The sequence below is a fragment of the Apteryx rowi genome, unplaced genomic scaffold, assembly GCF_003343035.1.
Source record: "Apteryx rowi isolate R43461 unplaced genomic scaffold, aptRow1 scaffold_8, whole genome shotgun sequence".
NCBI classification, from domain to species: domain Eukaryota; kingdom Metazoa; phylum Chordata; class Aves; order Apterygiformes; family Apterygidae; genus Apteryx; species Apteryx rowi.
Window position 1 is genome coordinate 1627365 of NW_020451093.1, and position 24650 is coordinate 1652014.

The following is a 24650-nucleotide window of genomic DNA, read 5'->3' on the forward strand; positions in this document are numbered from 1 at the left end:
AAAACATTGCTTCCGAGTCAAAAATTAGGAATGGAAAAAAATAAATTGATAAGCAAAGAAAATTGCATCTTGGCAGTAAGGATTTTCCAGGAGGAAATGAAAATTGCTAAAAAAAATACCAAAACAAGCTCACCTTGATCTAATGAGAGAAATTAAAATAAGCAGTAAAACTTTCCTCAGAACAAGAAAAGAAGAGGAAGAGAAGGAAGCTGTTATGCAACGTGGAGTACAAGACTAAAAATAACCCTAGAGTAACAGGTACACGGGCCCTTTAAGGTCCTGGGACAGAGGTGGCTTCAGTCTGTCCAAAAACTAGGCTCAGGTTCTGAGAATTAACCCAGAGCCCTGCGTATCAGCTAGCAGATTGGAACTGAATCCTACGTCCAGAAAGAAAAAGGAAAACAATTAACGGACAGAGTGCACCCTCAGCAAGTTTGCTGATGATACCAAACTGGGAGGAGTGGCTGATACGCCAGAGGGCTGTGCTGCCATTCAGAGGGACCTCGACAGGCTGGAGAGGTGGGCAGAGAGGAACCTCATGAAGTTCAACAAAGGCAAGTGCARGGTCCTGCACCCCCCATGCACCAGTACAGTCTAGGAGCTGACATGCTGGAAAGCAGCTCTGTGGAGAAGGACCTGGGAGTGCTGGTGGACAAGCTGACCATGAGCCACCAATGTGCCCTTGCAGCCAAGAATGGTATCCTGGGGTGCATCAGGAAGAGTGTTGCCAGCAGGTCAAGGGAGGTGATCCTCCCCCTCTAACTCTGGAGAAGCCGCATCTGGAGTAGTGTCCAGTTCTGGGCTCCCCAATACAAGAGAGACATGGAGCTACCGGAGCGAGTACAGCAGAGGGCTACTAAGATGATTAAGGGACTGGAGCATCTCTCATATGAGGAAAGGCTGGAAGAGCTGGGACTGTTCAGCCTGGAGAAGAAAAGACTGAGGGGGGGGGACCTTATCAATCTTTATAAGTATCTGAAGGGAGGATGTAGAGAGGATGGGGCCAGACTCTTCTCAGTGGTGCCCAGGGACAGGAYGCGAGGCAACAGGCACCAACTGAAACACAGGAAGGTCTGAACATGAGGAAAAGCTTCTTTACTGTGAGGGTAACAGAGCACTGGAACAGGTTGCCCAGAGAGGTTGTGGAGTCTCCATCCTTGGAGATATTCAAAAGCTGTCTGCACACAATCCTGGGCAACATGCTCTAGGTGACCCTGCTTGAGCAGGAGGGTTGGACTAGATGATCTCCAGAGGTCCCTTCCAATCTCAATCGTTCTATGATTCTGTGATTCTGTGAAAGCATTAAAGAGCAGCTTGCTAGGTGGAGAGGGCTATTTTCTAGAGCTCAAGAGAAACAAAAGAATTGTTGTTGTTGTTATCATCAATTGGGTAGAATGACCTCGTTCTTCTGTTGGACAGAAAATAAACCTAAGAGCTAAATACACCATGGTTCCCATTCTACTGGCTGGCAGGAGAGAACAAATGCCTATGTCGGATACGGCCTCAAACAAAAAAAGAAATTCTCCAGGTTTTCAAAAATCATGATGCAAATAGAACATGGAGGAAAAAATAAGCAAGCACTCATACCGGAATGAGCAGATTATCTCCCCTCCAGGAGAGCAGCACATGAAACTTCAAATTTCAGGAAGATCAGATAACTGAGGGGTTTTTTTTCCTCTAATGGCCAAAACGGGGGAAAAAACCCACCCAAACCCCAGTTTGACTGAAACCAAAATACTCTTTTTGTCTTCCTCACTGAAAAATGCAACAACAAAAGCCAAACAAACTAAAACCTAACTGTGGTACCACCTAACTGGTTTCCAAGGTAAGCTAGGATACAGAAAACCAGGTGACAAAATCATTTTGGCTGTCTCTTGATCAATAGATAAGGAGAAGACTCAAAGTAGAGACTAAAGCCAAGCCCACTTAAGAATACCCACTGCATGGCAGCTGGAGTGAATAGGAAGTACGGATTTAAACTCTGAACCAAGAAGAGTGAACCGACTCTCATATTTGCAACACAAATGAGTGGTGAGTAAAATATGGATGCTTTTATTACAAGTTTCTGAAAGCACAGTATTTCATTATGAGTTCAACAGAAAGTTTAATTTGACCTGAAATTAAATTTTCCAGGCTATCATTTTAAAAAGAAAAATTGATTACTTTGGAAGTTTAATCTGAAAGACTTTTTTCTGTTCAATCCAAGCTTAAATTGAAAATTCAATTACAGTGGCAAATACTCTTTAATATATATTTTTGTTTAGCTACCTGGCTCTATTTTTGGTCAATCAGCTGCAAGAAAGAACTAACGTACCCACTCTTTTTGAAAAGTGTGTTATATCTGAAGGATTACAACCTAGTCCAGATCTCACTATTTTATTTCAGCATTTTAAATATCTTTACAAGAAATGCTTGATTCTGTTTAAAAACCTACAGCATAAGATTGACTTCATTAAGCTTTTTTTCTTAAATTAATTTGCAGAATATCTGATTAAGTGGGATGTTCCTGCTTCCAGAGACTAAAAAGGGTCTTCCAACATCCCAGGCTCACTACTTCCAGGAAAGAGTGGTATGGTAGGAAAAGGTAAACTGCAGTATCACCCTCCTTTCCCATGAACAGTATAAACAACCCTGGATCCCTTCCAAAACCTCTAAAATCTTTGTTCTCCAAGATTCTGCTCTTAGACACTCTCCCTCTACCCCAAGAAGGACTGATAACGGACACCTGCCACAAGTAGCGAGAAGAAACTACGCAGTTGACCTGGAAATCTCATGCCTAATAAGTACGTGATTAATAAAAAAAAGAGGTAACAAGTCACTAATACCTGATACACCTTCATGATACTGACAGTTCCTTCTCCGTTCTGGCCCGGGGATCCTTGGTGCTGTAGTAGATTTCTCACCGTCTCCTCCATTCTAGAGAAGGAAAATATTATAAAAGTCAACTGCATGCAAAAAAAATTTTTAAGACTTGCATTCAGTGTTTTTGTTCTTTACAAGAGCCTAATGCATCATTTTACTGGCTACCATGAAATTAATATTTAAAGGAAATCCTGGCCTTGTAATGTTCTCATACTTCATGTTATGAATAACACATTAAGGGCACTCTTTTATCTTTTGAAWATGCACAGTAATTAGGTGTAATTGTTAAAATCCTACCATAGCTCCGTTACAAAAATTAAAAAGAAGTGCCAGCAAAAAACAGCACCTTGTCAACACTGTAACCAAACAGCACGAGAAAATTACTGTCAGTTAGGAACAAAATCAGTCAGATTTCCCCCCAAAGCTGCTATATTTATAGTCAATTGTCAATTTTGTGCAATTTAGACAGACTGTCACATACATTGCTTGTATTTGCTCTCTCTGTTACAGGTGCAGCAGCATGTGCCAGGACATTTGTTTATGAAGACACAGCTGCTGAATGCATTCACCCTCTCTTTGCCCTTTCAAAGGGATGCAAAAAGCAAGCACAGAGCAGAGCCTGGTACGAGCAGCTCAGGAAAACATCACCAACTTCAGCAAAAGAAGTAAGGTTGGTACTCTCATTTCAAGAAGTGCTAGTGGATACCATCAAAAGCGTCTTTGATCTATGGGCATTCATCAGCCACGGTAGAATGGGTAATAACGCCAACCCTCCCAAGCAGAGGTGACACTGAATGAGGGGCTGTGTCCCGGCACACCGTAGGGCGGACAACGGGGGCCACCACCCAAAACACGGGTCCCATTCAACTCCACAAGAAGGTAAATCATACGGGCTTTGGGGATATCACTGAGACTGACTCCAAATAAACAGTCCAGGACTATAGCTGGTTTCAGCTCTGCAAGCACGGACAGGAGGAAGAATGGGAGCAGAAAGCAGAGAAGCAATGAGGGCTACAGCAGCAGAGAAGCTGGGCTTCACACACAAATCTCTGAGGGCCAACTACAGCAAAGGTCCTCCCACACCCGCAGTCTTCACCCGCTTTCTCACGCCTTTGCAGCTGCTTCTTGCTGTGGCAACACTTTGGTGAGTTTGACTTGAGGAATGGAGTCCAACTGATACGCCCCCACCACTGAAATTTCTCACCTGCACTTTAGTTTTTTACGTTCTTTACTTTTAGACTGTCTCAATTCCTTGATACAGAACAGCCCAGCTGGAGCAGGGGCTGGAGAAGGGAAAAACGCTATGGCATACGTGTGCGGGTTGCACAAAGGCAGGAGAGCAAGAGGAATGCTTTACACCAGTATTGCCTGACATGCTGTGTATGAAACCTGCAGCCCTGAAAAGAGAGCCAGAATTCCTCGGGAGACCACACCAGACACTGCCTGCTGTTGCTTATTCTGTTGTGTTTAGGCAAACATGACTTCTGTGTGCTCTTCTTTGCAAATGGAATTGGGCAAAAGAACTATTCATATCATACCAAAACTTTTATTTCTGAGGCAGCAAGACAGCAAGACAGCAAATATTAGCTAACTGCTCTGGCCAAAGGCCAGTCACACTATCTTGTATATAAGTTACAAAACACCTCGTAGTCTTTCTGTTCTTTCAGTCTTACCAGAATGCCTGGTAGTGGCTCATTTAGAAATAATACTATGTTTTACTAGGTCTTCTCCTTTCAAGTCAGCCAGCTACACTCCTTTTCGAGAAGCTGACATTGTGAGGCATTCATTTTATTCAGATGCCCACTGACATTTTACTTATTCATTTATTTTTTTTTTTGTCATTGATGTGCAGACTTCTACATTGCCAGAATGCTCACAGAATAGTTGAACCATCTGTTGACCAAATGTGAATAAAAATAAGCCAGCACTAATCTCTAGTGCAGACAGTGGTGCACAGTTTTTCAGTTTCAGATTGAAACCATTTCTGCTCATGGGCTGACCTTAATCAGATCCCTTCTACACAAAAGAACAAATCATTTTGGTTCATAATATAAATTCCTGTACAGTCCTCACTGAAAGATTTCCTTTCATAACATGTTCATCATTTAATTTTTAAGTTAATAATGTAGTAGGGTTCTTATTTTAAATCACTGTGTTTTATATATGCATACACAATTCTCATTCTAGTCCTACATAAAGTTCTTCCAAATGAATAAACAAGTAAAAATTAGAGAAAGGATAGATTCAACTTTCGCTGAAATCAATGAGAGTTTTCCAATTTAGGTCTAATACTTTAATGAAAATATAGTCTAGCTGGATATTAGAATCATCAGTTAAACTACTTATGAAGAATTCTTAAATTCAATAGGTCATTTCATCTTGAGCCAAGTGCAGATAACTGGATTGTCTATTCTTGACAGAATTCCTATTAAACAGGCCTATCTTATCTAACAACTTTATAGGGACTGACTAGCATACTGTTTCACCCAGCAATTAGAAACACCTTCTAGCAACGCTCTTATTTCTATTAACAATGATATTTGCAACATGACAAAGAGCTAAGTTAAACACTGTTGAGGCTTTTGTTGTTTCTCTTGCAGCTATTATAAAAATTTGTAACTAAGAGTCTGACAATCATAAAGCTGAACCACCAGACATAACAGACAGTTTCTATGTAGGCATGTCACTGAAAGGATCTTAGAAACTTGAGGTGTCTAAAGGATATCCAAATAAGAAAAGAGAAAACTAGTTCGTGTCAAAGACGTATGTGAAATATGCTTATACTCAAATTTATTGCAAAGCTCTGATGGCCAGTGCCGTTGCAGTTTATAAGCTGTTTCTTTTTTTGCTAGCATCCCTACTTTCCGTTTTTTAGGAAGAACTGCTTAACCAAACATGGCATATGATAATAATTGAGACTTGTTCCTCATAAGTTAGAATCTTTGAAGCCTGAATTAATGATAGCTTAATTAAAAGGCAATTGTTATATTATGATCGATAATACTCTGCACGGTGACTGTATATGCCACTAAGATTTAGTATAAATTCTTTTAAAAAAMAGAAGAACAACTGAGCCTCTACAAATTTAACTTGAACTACCATGTTTTGCTTCCTGAACTAGGCCTCCAGAGGACATGTAAATTTTGGAAGTGAAGCAGAAAAATTAAAAGCTCTGTGAAAGGCTATTCCTACACATCAGCTATATATTTCTCACTTCTAAAAACCATTAAAGGTTATCTTCTCTCAGTTGTGATTCTAATACCCAGATGGACCCAGTCCAACATCAAGCACATGCTGATTACATCTATAATAGCTATGCCCCACGCGTGTAGTCTGTCTGCTTTCCAGGCTATGCTAAAAAGCTCATCTTGCCAAGGATTCGATGCATCTTATATAACTATCAAGATGTTACATTCTGCAAAACCAGTTTCTAGTATCTCACCATTCCCAAACCTATGCTTTTCAATCACTATTTAGGAACATTTATTTTCCCCTTTGTCTAGTGTTCTGTTTACTGTCTATTCATCTCAGTCAGTACCCCTAAAATTTTGTTACATCTATCATTTGGATAGAAAATTGAAGTTTTCTGAAAACTGCAGTGTTGCTTTCAATTAAAAAAAAAAAGTGACCCCTTTCAAGGAAAAATAGCAAAACCCATGTTTGGCAGAAGCTTCTTAAGTTTCTTGACAAAATGTCAATTTAGAGTAGGGAGACAGTTCTCCACCAGCCCTAACCCAAGGATAAATTTCTCAAAGCACTAAACGGAAGAAGAAATGAGGCACTCTGAGACCAGAATCTGTTCATGGAGTGTAAGAGTTTAAGGAATGTAAAATATTAATGCTGCTGTGGAAAGCACTGTTGAGATTTCATCTGGAATATTATCTGCAATTATGATCACCAGTGCTCCTTCACAGAGGGTTCGGTGGAGAGACAGCTCTGAGGCTGCTCAGAGGAACCGAGAGTCCACGTCATAAGAGAAGACTAAGCAACTTGTCTTCCTAAACCTAAGAGATCACAGGCTTACACAGATATGACCTCTACAAATGAATCAGTGAGGAAAGAGTAAAAGAGGAAAGAATATTTTACCAGCCGAAGGGCAATGATGGACAGAGAACAAAATGGGAATATAGTGTCTATAAATACGTTTAGCCTGGAATTAGGATGTTTTTTAACCATTAAAAAAGTGAGACTCTGAACAGCCTGCAGGTAGAGTAATGGGATAAGAAACATGAACACTTAAGAGACTTGAGCAGTTTACGAAACCAGTTAACTAACAGGGTTAGCAGAGGACTGGAACTGATGATCCAGAGGTCCACACTTGCTATTCCTCCTGAAATAAAATCAGTCATTCCTAGGTTTTAAAGACATAATTTGTCCAGTGCTGTTAAAAGAGTACCAGGAGATCAGTCTAACTGTGATGTACAGTATTTGGCTTTTTTTGGTACATCTTTCAGAGAGAGGGGGCCGGGTCTCACATCCGGAAAGGAAGAAACGTTGTCCCTTGCCTGGGGATCCTGAGCCTGGGCCTGAAAGGGGGCCGCACACAGGGAGCAGACGCTCAGGCCTCCAAGGTGGCACAAAAACTTCCATGGTGTATTTTGCTGCAGCTCTGAAAACTGGTCCAGAAGCCAGGACCTGCCTGCAAGGACACACCAAGCTGTAGGAGCCTTGTTTTTAAAACTTCTTGACTTTACATTCCAGATAGGAGGGAGCAGCTCTGCTGCGTCCATCCCTGGCCTGGCTGTCCTGTTGCAGCGGCATGTGATCAGAGCACAATTTCACCAAGGCCAAGGCACGTTTTACAGGCCCTTTTGGGATTTACTCCTCACTGGTAGGCAGTCACGTTCCCGATTCCCTCCCTATTTCTCAGGACCATCTCCTTTATAAATGGACATCTCCTTTGTGCCATCCCCCAGCAATACTGGGACATGAAAAACCTGCCCACTTTGTGCCTCTCCTAGTTGTGTCATTTCAAATGGACCAAAGCCATAGCCATTCTGTTGGGTCCCTCCCTAAGAACAGACTTTAAGACTATACGGGAATTAATGTGCCCTCAAATACACGAATTCAAGGATGCTCAAGTGTTTTCTCAGCCATCCAGCCCTTTAGAACCTTTCTCATATATTTCCACCTTCCTCAAAAAGGCCTTCCAGTTCCCTTTTGTCAGGTTTATTGGTCTTGTCTCCTTGAAAGAGGCATCTCTCTCACAGTCTGCCTCCGTAATTTCACATATTGAGGGCTTTTTCTCCATCAACCTCTCCACTGTGTATGATAGGTCTTTATGTCCTGTCTCATCGCAGAGGAAACCCCTTCTTTTCTCCAGTTCTCTGCAGCACATCTCTTATAGGGGTTTGATCTCCCCAGACCTAAAACTTAATCCCTTAGATTGAGCAGGTTTTCTGGGGAAAGGAGACAAAACTAGCACAGAGACAATACACTCTCTATAGCCCTCATCCTATTCAGCTGCTTYCCACACAGCCCTTAACACAACTCTCCCTCCAAAGGACATGTAGCATGTGGCTGTTCCAGCTCTAGAAGATGCGTGACAGCTTCAACCCCTTCTCCCTTGACCYATTTCCTTCAATATTTCCCCAGGCTGGCAGCTGCCTTTTGCTAGGTGCTATCCCCTTCCTTCTTCATCAGCCTCAAGCTGAGGCAACAGTACTCTGTGGTTATTTCAAAGGCATATCACAAGAATTCCTTCAACTTAGTACTAACTTCACTGTCTTGCAGGGACATGTCCAAAGGTTTCTACAGAGTCTTCCAGCAGCAGCTGGAGGTTTGTATTTCAGCTTTTCCTTCTCCTCATGTCATGCAGCAAGCACAGAATTCTTTCTAACGGCTTTGAGAAAAACAATAATAGAACTTTCTCCATCTTTAGCTTAACTTACCTCAGTGGATTCAAAACTCTCAGATGGGTRTATATTCTCAAATGGTTCAAGTTCTCTTCTTCCAATCCTATCTGTGAGACAGCATAGCTTCCTGCCTCTCTCCTAGGCCATCTCCAGCTCAGTTCTCTTGAGATCTATTTCTAGCCTTCCTAGAGATGCGACCTGTTTTTTAAGTCCTTGAGCTGCCTGACCCTTCCCAGCTTCCTGACCATGGACCAAGGTACAAGTTAAACTGCCCAGGGAACTCTCAGCCCTTTCAGCCCCTGCCAGATTCCTCTCTGAAGCACTGAGGCRGCCGGGGAGCTCGGAGCCAGCCAGCATTGCGGCCAGCCGGACTGCCGTTGTCTCTGCAGAGCCTGCGATCTGTCTAGCTCTGGYGGCAGGCTCCTGAGCCCCTGCCCAAGCCTCTCATGCCTCTCTCCAAATTAACACTCCAACAAACCAAAAAGCTGCTGTCTGACTCAGCGCTCAGATAAATTTGTTAGCTCATTCCTACACAGTTTCCAACCTCCAAGGCTACACTTGCATCTCACTTCTCAGACCACTCTGAAAAGACCCCAAGATGGTCCGACCTCTGCAGTGAACCTGCTTAGACTTTCTCCTTATAGTCAGTTCCTCAAACTATCAAAGGCTTCCAAACAAACAAACAAAATCCCCCAAACAAACAAAACATTGTGATTCTAGACCATATATATATATATATATATATTTTTTTTTTTTTTAACAGGGAAAACATCAAAGTGGTTTTGCAAGACATAACAGAAGCAAAAAGAGCTCATCAAACAAGGCTTCCTCTTCACTGCATCCTTAGAAGAGCATCTTCCCTTCCCATCTGGGTTTCAGCCACATGAGCAGCTCTCTGACCTGCAAACTCTGCCTGGGGCCCTCTCGCCCCTGGGATTTCCGCCGTCTCTAGGCAGGGCACCCTGCTCTCCTCAGAGATCTGAAACACATCTCCCCTCTGCACAGGCACCTGCCAGCCATACCCATGGCCTCGGGAGCACCGCTCTCCTCCGCGAGCCCTGGTGGTCTCCAGGAAGGACCGGTGYCCTCCTTCCCGGGGCTGTGTCCGGCCCCACCAGCCCCCCACCCAGGAGGGCTCACGACAGGCTCCCACRGGCCACAGGACATGAGGTGGCCTGGAGCTAGACACAAGCTTCTCCAAAGAATTTAGATACTGAAAACGGATCAGCAAAGCACAGACAGGAGTGAAAACCAATATGCGATAAACAGAAAGGAGACCTGACAGACATAAACACTGAGGCTCTRATGCCCAAGGGCCTTCCTCTGTGTTTTCAGGCTGTTTAGGAGGCAACATTACTCCTGGCCTTACAGTAGTATGCTGGGCAAAGCCTACAGAACGCACAATACCCATCCCTAACATTTCAGTTTGAAAATAAATAATATCCTCTATAATATCAATAGAAAGACACAAATGTAATGTATAATTTACATTTATTCATTCCATTCATCACTACTTGTGCTTATCAACCCAGAATTACCAAGTCAAATTCTACCACCACCATCACGGCCCTTTTCCCCCCGCAGGCTCTCAGCAGCCAATTCAATCCTGTTCTCCAAGCGGCAAACCCAAACTAYGCAAGCCACGCTCTTCTCATGCGCTGACGCTAAACCACTCTTCTGAACACATACTCAAAGCATACACAGATCTTCTCCTGGGTAGCAAACTATCTAAAGAAGAGTGGCACGTAGAAATAGTAAAGTATCTAGCACAAGGCGAGGGCAACTATTACAAGGCAGTGCTGAAATGAAAAAGGTCTCCAGCTGAAACCTGGAAATCCACGCTGCAGTCAAGGACAAAGCTCTGTTCACACGACTGGAGAAGGATCCTTCCATTGAGTCAACAGCCTAATCAAGTGCTCTGTCCCCTAGACCACACCACCACTTGAAACAAGTTATAGAGAGTTGAGGAACGAGCATAATATTTACTTAGTTGAACCACTGACCGTTGCATCTGCTGGAAATTTTGAAGGTATCCATTTAAATAATGCAAGTATGCACCTTGAGCCTCAGGTAAGCAGGGTAGGATTTTGAAAGACCTCAACATGGACATTATCACTGCTCCCACAAAAGTCTAAATTCTGTTACCATGCAATGGCAGACCTGGCATTTGAGTCAGCCCTTCCATTGCCCCTCTCAGCCATGCAGACTTCACTCCTGAAACCTATACCCCCACCAAAAAACTTCTGAAGCACAGTAGAAACCAGTGGCAATGTTTATTCCTGTGTTGACAGACAGATAAATGCTATATGGACTTTATGGGTGTCTTCCATCACTAGTCCCCTGYACAATTTTTAAGCCACAGGCAAGGAGGATTAAATAAAAAACAGTCCAAGGCTAAGCTTCACAGAAAAACTTCTCACAGGCAATGGAAAAATTTTTCAAATGGAAGGACTGTTTCCCTCCTACAACCCCCCATTAACACATTTGGGACTTTAGGAAAGGAGATATTTTCATTAGCTATAAATGGATAGAACCAGACGTGCAGAGAAAGCTTATTCTAATGTCAGCTTGAACGTACACTCATAATTTCAAATATTATTCATGCTGGAGGCACCAGAAATAGTCACACAGTGTTTCAGCATATCTAAAAGCATCAGAAAAATCACAGACAGCTATATAACCAGACTGTAAATACTTCCAATTTTAAATAATGATTTTGTATTTAAATTTTTTCTTATTTTCTATAATTTAAATAAATGTTTTTCTCATATATGCAAATATATAGATGGATAGATATCTACGAACCCATCCAAATATATATATATTTAATCTGCTATACATAYCACTGTGGTACAAACAATCCACTTTGGCTTCAATTTACTTTACTTGGGGATGTTATGCAATTTAAAACTAATCAAAGTTCTTGTTCCATTCTGAGTCACAGTTTCAGAGCTGTACCAAGGCCACCTGTGTGTGCTGACACAACTACATAAATTTCCATGAGTTTCTAACATGTTTCTGCCTCCCTCCACACAGCATCTTTGTAGGGTTGAAGTAGATACAGAGAAATGCAAGATGAAAGCTAGGCCTGCCGTCAATGAGCATCTGCAGAAGTCCCCAGCACGCTAACRTGCATTTTCACACTACACAGCCCATCACAAAATTTTCAGGCTCAGACTGCCAAGCGTGGTAGTACACACACAACTGTGCTGTCCACAGCACAGATAGCAGCTGGAAAAAAGCTAAGAAGAGGAAGGATTTTTTTTTTCCTCTTCTGCTAAAATTACCACAATTTGTTTTCAGTCTCTGACTCTCCAAGCAAGGCTTTCTGAGGGCATCAGACTCCAGCATCTTAATCTCTCACAGYTCCTCTTTGCAAATCTTACAGGAGTTTTAAGGCAGCTCCAGGGTTAAGAAAAATATGTGAAAAGGCCCTGTGAAGATGGGTGGATAGGGTTTTCCATAAATAAAATCCCAACTTCATTGACYCAATATGTAATAGTGTTTTCTTTACTATTATGTTTTACATCTAAAAAATTTAGTTTCAGTGGTTCTGCGCACCGCTGAAAGCAATGGAAGATGCGTTTATATATGGTGACAGATTCACTGTTAATTACCCTTCACAACACACTTGTGAGTACTCTTATACTACCAGTGCCCTTTCAATTCACACAAATGGCTGGGAAATCCATTRCAAAGTACTGATATTTTCAAATTAGTGAACAACTGCCACAGAAGTCCAAGGCTGACRCATCACAAAATGGACTTTGTTCTTCTAGCTGACAAATCTGATTAACTTTAATTATCATAACTCACCAAGTGCTAGTAAACACGATTATTCTATTAAAAAGATCAGTGATGTGAGGCCTCATCCCAGAATATACTAAATCAGTGCTCATAAGAGGTCAGAGTTCCATGGATTTTATGCTGTAAGTATGCARGTCAACATAATAAGCTATATCACCATCTTACAGGTGAATAAATTGAGGCACAGCAAGGTTGAATAACATGTCAAAYGTCAGTGGCTGCTAGAAGCCAGGATTTCAGCTGTTCACAGTTCTTGGTCTAAACAGTAGATCATATGTCCTCTCCATTTCACGTCATTTTTTTGATAGGACTGTACAGATCTTCAGCTCTTTCCATTAGTGATCTAAGGTCCATATTTCAAAAATATTTGACAACTTCAAACAAATTGGCAGCTTTGYTGTCTCTTTACAGATAGGTTAATGTTTCACACATTTCACATGAATAGCTTATGTTCGTGCTCACATAACTTTAAAAAAGCCATTCGCTCTGGAAGGAAGCATGATATCAAAAGCTTAGTTCTATCTTTTTCTATCATTTAGTCACTTCTGCTCTTCTGTGTAGAATTCAGGGTTTAAAAAGAAACCTGGCAGACTTCTGGAAGGATATAAAGAGATATTTGTATTTCAACATTTTCCAATTGTTTTGCAAAAAAAAAAATTAACAAAACATTTAAGATGTATAATTCTTTTGATTAAGTGACTACTGAGCACGTYTACTATTGATGCACAGAAGGTTATTTAATTCTTTTGAGTGACTACTAAGTATGTGTATTATTAAAGTTGTTCAGACAGTTTTATAATATTGAAGTCCATACAACATGCCATGATRCCTTCAGAGCCAAAGACTGGAAAGTTTCACRGAATCCTTTTCTTCTTYTTCCCTTAAAACTTTATTYGTGAATTTAATGCCAATAAAAACTAATTACTAATGTAGCTATCGGGAGTCTAGCTAAATAATCATTCAATAAACAACTCATGGTTTGATTCAACAAACCAAGTCTTTCATTAAAAATAAAATTCACAAGAGAGCACCAGTCTTTCTTGACACTGTACAGCTAACTGCAGCAGGCATAGACTGAAGGCCAAACTCCTGCAGATATAACTACATAGGACTCAAGTATGTCGGGAAAGTCTCCCACTCTGAACCTGGATCTGCCCAAAACAGCTCACCTTAGACATTCTGAAATACAAAAAACAGCAAGAATCAACAGCAAGAAACAATGATTCAGGTTCCTMACTGTGAGAAAAATACTTTTAGTTTTGCTTAAAAATACTTTTAAAAACAACATGGAGTCTTAATAAATATAATTTTTTTTGACCTTTTGGACTTTAGCCTTTCCAAATTTTAGCTGATAAAGACCAGACTAATACCAAAAAAAAGAAAAAAAAAAAGAAATTTTTTCAATTCATCTGTCGCTTACTAAAAACCTCCACGTACAAGATCAGTAAAGGTGCAATACTCCCACACATTTCTTTCAAGTGATGCCTTTGCTACAGAGAATGTAGGCTATATTAATGATATGCTAAWATTCAAATTCCTAAGGGGGACAGTGCGCTGTCATAGGCGTAGTTAGAATTTGTCTTTCATTTTTTCCTCCTCAGTAGAGAGCCTGCTTTGAACTTTCAAGTAGATCTTCATAAACAGATGGTATGAAACAGTTCTTGGCTGATCARCAATGACCAAGTGTTTTTCCTGTGCTCCTCAGGAACTGGGATGYCCTCTTGCTCTCTGTGTGACTAGGTCCTTCTTAAGTAGGAAGCCCTCTAYATCTGCCCTGGCCAGAGAAGCTGTGCAGACACTAAGAGAAGGGGTACCGCTGCATTAGGCATGCCCTAATGTCTTTTTAATGTGGAAGATGTTCATAGGATTTTATTTCCCACGGTTCAAATTTTCCTAGAAGAATAATGGCACCCTAAGACCTTTCCAACATTCTGTCAATATTTTGAAATTACCAACTTACGATATGAAAAATATTTAAATAAGGTGTCTTGATGTATTTTTCCAAAAAATCAATGACTGCCAGGATAGCAAATGCCAAATGCCGTCTCCTGAGCCTGAAGTATGCCTCCTTCAGTRCAGGTTTGACTCATCAGAGCCAGAAACAGTAACACTGCCCTGGAACAACACAATTTCCTATTCTAACGGTGTCTGGCTCAAAAGGGGGTTACCTTTATGGATGATAGATTCAACAAACAGCAACATACATCTAAGGGAAAGAAATCTAAGATGTAAAAGTAACTACTCCTCCAGTMTTACATTTCAGATAGTTAGAAAACAAGCAAGAAAACAAGTCATCTTGGAGACAGAAGAACAGAAGTTTAATGTTTGTAGATTTCCAAATTCTAGCAGTAGAGCAAAATGGCCTAAACAAGTAATATATGGTTAGAATAATGGTCTCCAAGGGCTTAATTATCTGTATCATTAGGCAGTGGTAGTCTCTCTAAAATGATATTGACAGCTCTTCTACAACCAAGCAGTTGATAATGAGGCAATAAAAATACATGACAATGCGCACTGAAGAGGGCTGGAATAGCCTCATATAGAGCATCATCAGCTTTGACACCGATGAACAAAGAGGGCTAAATTAAACTGTTTGTGAACTGGTCACAAAAGAATCAGAAGGATTTAGAAACATCTTGCCATCAATCACGTTTAATGTTTTCCCTTTCCATTTATGCAAGCCTAACAAAAGAGAAAAAAAGCAAAGAAAGGAAGAGAAAGAATATCAAGGTGCAAACGAGATGCATGAAGAAAGCAATAACACAGCTGCATAAAATAAAGATAAGAAAAAGGTAGGCACACCTTCATGCCTYTGTGTTAAGTGTCATAAAGCACTGCCTGTATCCTTCCAGTCACATTACTCTATCGTAGCCATTATCCATTCTACCAAGTAACAGAACACACAGGCTCAAAATGCCAAATTCATCACCACTGAAGCTCATTTCTTTAAATCACATTATCCTGGAGATGGGTTGAATAAAAAGAAGGGAAACCAAGCTGTATTCTTCCGTGCAGGATTTCAGCTGCAATATGCAGAAAGACGACTGGCTCTCAAGGTGTGCACGCGCTTCCACCACCCCACGCGCCCTGTTTTCCTTCCCTTGCTGAAGGCCAGCAGACTGCTCCCCCGCATCAGTAGGTTCGAGGTGAGTTGTAGGAGGCCTGCCATTCGGTGAGAGGAGGAAAGGGCACTTTGAAGGAATTGCCAGCTGTCAACTTGGAAAACAAAAGGAAAAAAGGGGAGAGAAAAGGGGTCTGGAAAGTCATATTCCGTGACTTTGGCCACAAAGCACAGCAACTGGACAAACTAAGATGTGGGTTAGGAGAAGAGAAATGAAGGAAGTACTTAGAAACAGAGAAGGAAAAAATGCTGAGAAAAGGTCTTGAGAATGGAGAGGAAGAAAACAGTGGAGAGAACAGCACAAGATGGGAGGACCAGAAATAACAACAAGGGTAGCAGAAAAGAYGTAGAGGACTGAGAAGAAGAAAAAAGAATGTTAGAATGTAAGTGAGATGCAAGAAAACAGAAAAAGAATAGAGTGGAACAAACAAACAAAAAAGATAAACATGTAAAGTGAAAAGAAAAAGTGAGAGGACAATCAGACATATCTAAGGTGCAAATGTTTATTTGTAATGTACTGCTGTTCCATTTGCAGGAACAGGAGAGCTATTAGCTAGGATTTCCAAAAGAAGCCCATTTAAGAAGGGTTTAGGAAAGGATTTTTAGTCTGACCATAGCCCTAAATGGAGAATCACAACATCACTCCCTCCTCCCTGTTCAAGCACTCATTCTTTAATCATCTATCTTCAGCACAGCATGGGATACGTTTTCAAACTGCTCTGCAGGGTTTTAGCCACATGGCTTCCATTGAGTTTAATGGGAATCCTGTGGATAGAGCACCACATGAGGCTTTCAAAACGTACTCCAAAAATTCTCTAAATAATGCATTAGCTGAACATTATCCTGTTTACTTCTCAAAGACCATGCCTAAAATGAAACAAAGGCTAGGTAATTTTTAAAGCTAGCATTTATTGGGAAGCTCATTAGTGTTTCATTCATGGATATCTTTCCTCTGTATTAATATTTAACATGAATATTTAGGATTTCCTTTTTCCATAATAGTCAAAAATAAAGGAAAGAATCAGCTCAAACCACATTTGCTCCAAAAGGAAAACCCAAGAGTTAACACATCAGCCGAAGATTTGGGAAGTCCCTCTTCCAGACTTTGTCATAGGACACCTCTGTGGTTTTGTTTCAGCTGTTCCTCTGCAAAGTTGATTTAACAGTTTCTATTTCATAATGGCTTTATGATAATAAGATAATAAATACCAGTGAAGTATTAATCAAAGACTCAGACACAGAAAGAATGCCCCAGTATTCATTCCCTCTCTCCCTTTGAGAGGAAGGTTGTCTTCATGATCAGGTCTGAGATAACATGAGAGTCTTGAAAAATGTAAACTCCTGCCACCCCTGCTATTATTAAGAGACGACCTGAGTTTCCATGCTTTCACTTTTCAGAGGCAGCATTCAAAATAAATCCACGCAGATACGATGGCAATCAGCTTTTATGCACACAAAGAGTTGACGGTATTCCATGGTGCTTTGGAATAGGAACCAGAAAGCCTCAGCTACATCGAAGCATCAGGGCTTTCAGCTGCAGGAGACGGATCCTCAGCCTCCGCAAAGCACAACAGCACTGCTGCAGAGGAGAGAAGTCTGGCACGTTCACGAGACAAAAACTTAGCCAAGGAACAGCAAAGGGAACACACAGAGCCTCGATCTCTGCCATCAGAAGTGAACATTAGGTGCAGTGCTAATATCGACAGTTCACTTACGCTGTTACCTTACCCACACAGTTTGTGCTATCGCGAAAGGTCACTTGTAGAATACTTATTTATGTTAAAATATTTCAAAAATTGGGCTCAGCAAATAAAATTCTTCAGCTGTGAACTGGCTAAGCACTTTTTTCCTAGACATACGGAACAGATACTAGACCAGATACTGGTCTACCACAAAAACTTAAGGAAATACTACCACAGTTGTAACACAGGAAATTCAGCATTTTGAAAGACTAGGTTTATGTCAGTGGAACACAGAAAAACTGGACAACTCTATAAAGCAATGTGTCTACCAGCTTTGAACTGCACTGCCATAAACTACAGTGGGATTGAATAACTTTGGGCAGAAGTCATTCCATYGAACTTAACAGTTTATTTCACAGAAGCAGAGCCTTTGTTACTTAAGTGAACAGCCAGCATGTATTTTAGCTAATCTGGCGGAAACAAAACCTCATAAGCCTGCTATACTAAGAAATAATTTAGCAGTTCTCCTGAGGGATATTTTTTCTCCTGTAAGCAAGAATCAACACAAAGAAAAAAGATCCTTTTGAATCCTTAATTAAATATTACAAAAAGTTGAAAGAAAACAATCATTATCTTATAATACACCATTACAATGCAGTAGACTGATTTCTGGAAAACCAATTTAGATATCAGTGTCCGGGAGGGGAAAAGGGCAATAACAACAACAAAAAAAAGCCTGAATGATGCATGAAAGAGAAGCTGGGTGTGACRTGCTGCGAACGCAAGGGTAACCACTGAACAGCAGCAGCTCCCAGTGCCAACGCTTAAAAAATTCCATTTGTTCTTCAGAAAGAACGGACACTTTACCTTCATCGTTAGCAAAAATGCTACACAGAGCAGGGAATCTTGTGCATGACAAGTGAGTGCATCAATGTAAGAAGCAGCGATGCCAGGTCCTTCTATGTTTTTTAGCTAGGTTGGGGGAAGGGCAGGACTCCCAACCAGTTACACAAACGCAATATAACCTGTGGGTATAGCAGACTTCCAAGACACCTGCCTACCAGGTTACAAAGCTAAGCTAAGCTTTACGACACAATTATAATACTTTAATCAGGTTTTAGCGTTGAAAAAGAAGATCCCGCTATTGCAGAAGTGGGTGGCAGAGGCCAGGGCATGGGCGCYCAGGGCTCCCGCCGGCTGCTCCTGCAGGAAGGGGAGGAGAGGGCAGAGGGAAGAACGAAGCAGGAGGGCAAAAGCTGTAACTGCTTACAGTCTGCCCCCAGACCGGGTACAGTGCTTTGCTGGTGCAGTACAACCGGAGCAGGGAAGCGCTTACAGCGTACATCTGCCTGTTGTCATCCCAGCTGAGACAATCCTGCTTGACACAAATACAAGTCATGTCGTCCTGCAGAAAATCTTATGCCATGATTCACTGTAAAATGAAAGTATGAATCTAAAACAACTCAATTTCATTTTAGTTATCTATGTTTGCTTTACTTTTAAAATAACTGCTGTAATAATAATTTGCAAATTATCCATATTCACCTGTTTTATTAGTGTCTTCTAAACAGCATACATTTTTATTTTGAGATTATTATAAAATAAAGATGCTGACAGCGTTTTCATTAGCACAATGATAGCACAGTAGTTTTATACCTTTTTTAAGCCTGCTGCTAATGATTCATTTCAAAAGTAATTTCAGATTACTAAAAGAAAGTGTAATATATTTCCTTAATCTTCATTATCCTAAATCCTCACTCTCTTCATGCTGCTAGCACGTTGTGTGTTTTGAGAAATCCCTTGGCCTGCAAACTGCATAGCTAAACCTGCTAAGAAATAAACTTACTGTTTGGAAATGCAAAAATTATAAATCCAGCAATATTTGGAATTGCTGGAGGAATATGGTAACTCATTTTGTGAAAATGGCCACATTCTTCTGCAAAACACACTTTTGCTGTTTTGACATTTTCATTGATGCATCTCCAAATGGAAAATAGCCTAGTGGGAGGAAAGAGATGAATCTATAGTTGATGGGATGATTGTATCCAGGGCCTGACTCCTAACACTGTTGAAGACAAGTCTTTTAAATCAGAGCAAATATATGTTTTGATTTTGTAGATTATATCCACATCTCTTTGGGCAAGGTGAAAGCTTCTGGATTTTCAACTTGTTTGGGAGCAAATCTTTCAAGCTATAACTGATGAAAAATTACATAGGATATGAAGAAGGAAAAAAAAAGCTATTGTTAACTGAAAATATAAGCAATCATCTATTCATTTTATTATCAGAGGCTGCTGCTGTTGATAAAAGAGTTRTTTTAAGGACCTGCTTACAAATAATATAAAGATGAATACAAACTGGAGAACCATGAGTGCTAACAAGCATACAAGATCTGAAGAATGGTTTATACGCCTAAAAGACTGTACTTAATCAGTAGAGCTAAAAAAAATTCTACTATAAGTTTGCCTCGTAACAAGCAAACACACAGTCAGTCTTCCAATTGTGTGTTCAAAAATGACACTTTCCTAAGTTCTGGACAATATCTGATGATATAAAGTATCTGATATTCCTTTACTCACATAATTTAATTCACAATTATAATCATGCAGTTAAAAAGTCACACACGATTTCCAGTTGTTCTAGGCGCCAAGAGCTAATGATGAGAATCTGCGCTTGAACATTGTCTTACACTAATGTGAACATCCACACATTAGAAAAGGTTTTCAAAACTGACAAAAGTGACTTTACGCTGTCATTTTTGAGTCCACCAAGCCAGGGATAGGTTTCACAGCAATAACCTGCCGCCTTGGGAGACCAAAGACATTTTAACATGCCTCACRCTGGGCATCCAAGAACCAAGGCATCCACTTCTTCAACACTTTGTTTTACTCTCAAAGCTTTCCCATTTTGACAAAAATAAAAGGCGCAGGAAAAGTTAGGCAACTTGCCTGGAGCCAGTCTGTCAGAAGGGCTCAAACTTCCCTTCAGATTTCAGCGATGGCAGCATCTCACTGGCTTAATAATTTAGGTCAAGAACAAAAGCCAGCAGCCTAGCTAGTCCCTTATTACCAACCGACACCAACTATATTTCGCCTCCTGTGTTCTTTAATCATTTAAAAGCATTCTTTTACATCTTAGTCCTTTATATAGACGCAATTTGAGCTCTTTGGTTTAGCTTGATCTTTGCTCTGTAATCCCAATATTTAAAGCTGAACTATTAGGTATTTTTGTCTCAGCATTAAAGGTTTTTCTGCAACTTTTCCTGGCATATGAACAGCACGGAGTRCACTATTCTTGTTCTCCAGTAAAGAAACACAAATAATAATAAAATAAGAGTTAATTATTTGCATTGTCTTGGTATGGCTAAAGGTACAATCACAGCATGAGGGAAATGCAAGGTAAGAATTAAAGGGAAGCTGATAAAAAACTCATTTTTTCTAAAGTTTGGGTTTCTTTCCCCAATTACGTTTGCAAGCAAGCGTGACAACCCCCATGCGGTGAGAGGCATGCACGACTGGCTACTTACCACCCCGACTAAGAGTTATTACTGCAGGCAGAGCAACCAGCCCTTCATTATACAGAGGGAGGAAAAGCTATGGGTTAGTACAAACTGCACCCATGCATTTAACCGCTAGAATCTTTACAAAACTATTGTATTTGTCATACTCATCATTCAAAAATATGTCCTGAATGTTACTCCTGAGAGCTTGTTTTTAGGTCAAAAATCACACAGATTCCGTGAAGAACAGCAACCTAAAACCAAGATGGAAGATAGTACCTACCAAAATAGCCTGTAAGGCTGCCTAGTCTTGGACGCTAAGTCAGATAGACTCCTTTCTTACCTGGAGTCACTCGAGGTGTCTATCTTAGATACAAATTCATGGCCCCTAAAACTAGCACGTGCCCTCTACATTGCTGGTGGACACTGCCAGACTATGGCAAAGCAAAGCCCAAGCGTCGGGTTGGGGCACGGAGCTTTCGGTGGTGCAAGCACCTTCCCTCTCCTTCCCACCAGCCCCAGCATGGTCATCGCCAGTGGCGTCAGGCCTTTACGCCTTGGATACAGCTGGTGCCGGCCCTATGACACGTGGGCAGATTCAGACAGCAGCCAGCATCGCGAGTGCAGCCCCCTTTCCAAACAGGGATTTTGGAAAAAAAAAAAGACAGCTCATATAATAAGCAGAATGTCAGAATAGACATAAACATTACAAATCTGTGCATGAAATTCTTCATTTTTTAAAATACAATTATCTGTGCTGTAAGAATGTGTACTAATACATACGTGTGAGAGTACTGGTGTTCTACAATTACTATCCATGGGAATAAGTAACAAAAATCTGATTTGAAAAACCGAATTTGAAGAAACATTTCAAAAAACCACAATCTATTCAAGTTACAGAAGTTGAACTTAAACTTTGCTAAAGAACAGCCAATTCCAACTATTCATTATTTTTAAAATAGTTCAAAAAAAATTTGTAGATAATCTATTTTTTCACTTTTGGAGGTAAATTTTTGCTTGAGGTCTTCAAACCATGTAGACTGAAGAGATTACACTGAATTACAACACTAATGCTTTATTAAAACTAACAAGTACATATACTAATGAAAGGTCACCTCATATAAAATTTATATATTCATGCCCATAGATTGCACAAAATTAAGATGAAATATGTATATAAACCATTAATAGCTAAAGCTTTATGAACTATAAACACAAGGACAGTAGTGCTTCACTTTTGCAGGATAAACTTAAAATTTGGATACTGTTGCGAGTTGTAACCAGAAATGCAATGACCAGGGAGTGTGAGCTGCCTATTAAAATAAATAAATAAATAAATAAATAAATAAACACAGCAAATCATTCTCACCTGGACTTCTCAAGCCATTATACCATCAAAAGCTAATGTTTGTTTCAGGTACTGCTGAAACTGTAGCATCCTCCGAAGCACCATAAAATCAACCTCTGAGCCAAGGTCTTTTAATACAATTTTCAATACCTCCTGTAAACAGACTTGTTATACGATCTGGTCGTACAAACAAGACCCCAGTTAACCCAATGGTGGCCATTTTTGTTGCTCGTTTGGTTTTTTGAGAAAGTATCTGTGCCCAATACCTAAAAGGCATGCTTTCTGGTGTTAGCAAACAACGCCTGCAAAACACTGCAAGTATAAATGTTAGATAGCAAGATACATACAGAAAAATATTTAGACTAATGTATTTTAAATAAAAAAACATGCACATTAAAAGTGCATTTAATTACACTGAATACCTTTTGTCTCTTGTTTGAGCTTTCTTGGGTGAGCGCACCTGCATTTACGTCTTCGTATTCCATGACATACAGGAAGGGCAGACAGAGGAAGCCCTTCATGTATGTTTTTAAAATACTTGTATAATTCAGCTCATGTCCTAGAACACAAGCCTTAGAAACGCGCAAAGAACAGGTCCCCAACTTCCCTGGGTGCAGAAAGTTCTTAGCTGGACTTTGGATAATTGAATAGATAAAAAATACAGTGATTGTTGGAAAAAAAGACAACATTCAGCAAGATACAACATCTGCAGTGTCACAGATCTACCCGACTCTACGCTGGCGAAAGGGGCGAAGGAGAAGGCCAGACACTAYGGTGTTCAAACGAGGYGGCATCTGATCAGTGTCGGGAAACRCTGGGGGTTTGGCGTGCGGGTTTTTCTTTTTTTTTTAATCCTTTTACCATCTCTTTGTTAGAGTTTCGTTGTCATTTTGACTGAACGTTATTTATACCGTTACATGTGCACTTTATCAATTTGGCTCCAGGGCTTCTTTTTGGTGCTCTAGTTTTGAATTTCTACAGAAGCTCAGTCCCAGCACTGGATGACTATGCCTAGCACTGATACTGTCACAGGCATGACAGGCAGATTTRATTTACTCAAATTCTGAACCACCCTGAATTTTAAGAGGAACTTAATATTTAATTGAAGGAAAAAATGGCAAAGAAGAAAGAATTTGCATATCATTTTAAAAATTTTTCTGGACAGTTTTCCTTAAATATTTTGACTGCTTCTATTTTTACAGTTAAGAAATGGTATCTGGGAGAATTAGTGTTACTTTTACAGAAACTTATGATTGTACTTGCTTTTTATCTAAGGGCTCCTGACTGAGTATATCCTCCACTGTAAAAAGCAAGCTTGGGGATCTTAATGCAATATTTTTCTAACTTCTGCACTAGATAATGCATACATACTYAAGAACACTCAATAAAAATCACTTCATAAGCCTCAGTAACACAGTTCTCCAGGAGATGCCCAGCCAGCTTATTCTGTGTTAACCTAAAGATTTGCCTGGATTATCACGGTGTTGAGTAATGCATTATTACGGGTCCAGTCCTGCCAACAGTGGAGCGACAATTTTCACAGTTCACACATTCACACCAATTTAGCCAATAATTCACACCAGTTTAACAATAATTTACAAGTCTTTTTTTTTTTTTAACAGAGAACTTTTCTTCTTTTATTGCCAACTTAGTTCTATATATTCCGTTATGAATAGAAACACTCAAATACCACCATAAGGAGCACCACAGAAGTGATCATCAAAAAACAAAGGCTATCTCTAGGAGACTGCTACCTTCTGTTCTATAGTTAGCTTTCACTTTTATCAGAACATATTGATTTGTTGAATGTTAAGAAAAAAAATTACTAAAAAATGCTTTAAGAACTTTAATGCAAGAGGAAAAAACTCGCCCACTTTCGGTCCAACCCCAGTCTATGGTCGCAGGTCCCCAGTCTTCCCAAGCCAAGTCCACACATCCATCCTTCGAAAAGAATAAAGGTGAACTGGAAGTAAGTCGGTATTAGTGAAAACTATGATAAAAGGCGACATAAGCACTCCAGAAATACTTCCAACGTCATTAACTCTTCAAAACTGACAATCAACAGGAAAATACGATCTACAAACTACACCAAGCTTCAAAATGACTACATCCCTTTGTATCTACCCTCCTCGTGGGGAGTATAATCAAATAATATCACTTGTAATTACATGGGACTCAGATTCAATTTCATTTTAATTATTGAAAATGTGTACACACTCCAGGAACACCTCATTAAGATGGCTCAGCTAGTTTGTGTTCAAATGGGACCTGTAAGTCAACATTTACGATTATCCATCACAACAGCCATCCACACACTGCAATGGTTCCAATTAAGCAGTTCTCACAGTCAATTCGAATCGGTAAGTAATAATGAATAAAATTGTTTCCCAGTTGTGTAAGGAAGATGTGATCATGCAAACAAGGGAAAGAAACCTTACTGCTGGAAATGCTTGTTTCCCCTGCTGCATCCTACTTT

At 40.3% G+C, this 24650-nt stretch overlaps 1 protein-coding gene across 2 annotated transcripts in view; it reads right to left on the reverse strand.

Moving 5' to 3' along the window:
* NCKAP5 (NCK associated protein 5) overlaps positions 1 to 24650 on the reverse strand; it is a 366198-nt gene that overhangs the window by 136814 nt on the left and 204734 nt on the right. For both annotated transcript variants that reach the window (XM_026089071.1, XM_026089070.1), the window contains exon 5: positions 2826 to 2916. In XM_026089071.1, coding sequence (XP_025944856.1) covers positions 2826 to 2916 — 91 coding nt within the window. The remainder of the gene's footprint in view (positions 1 to 2825; positions 2917 to 24650) is intronic.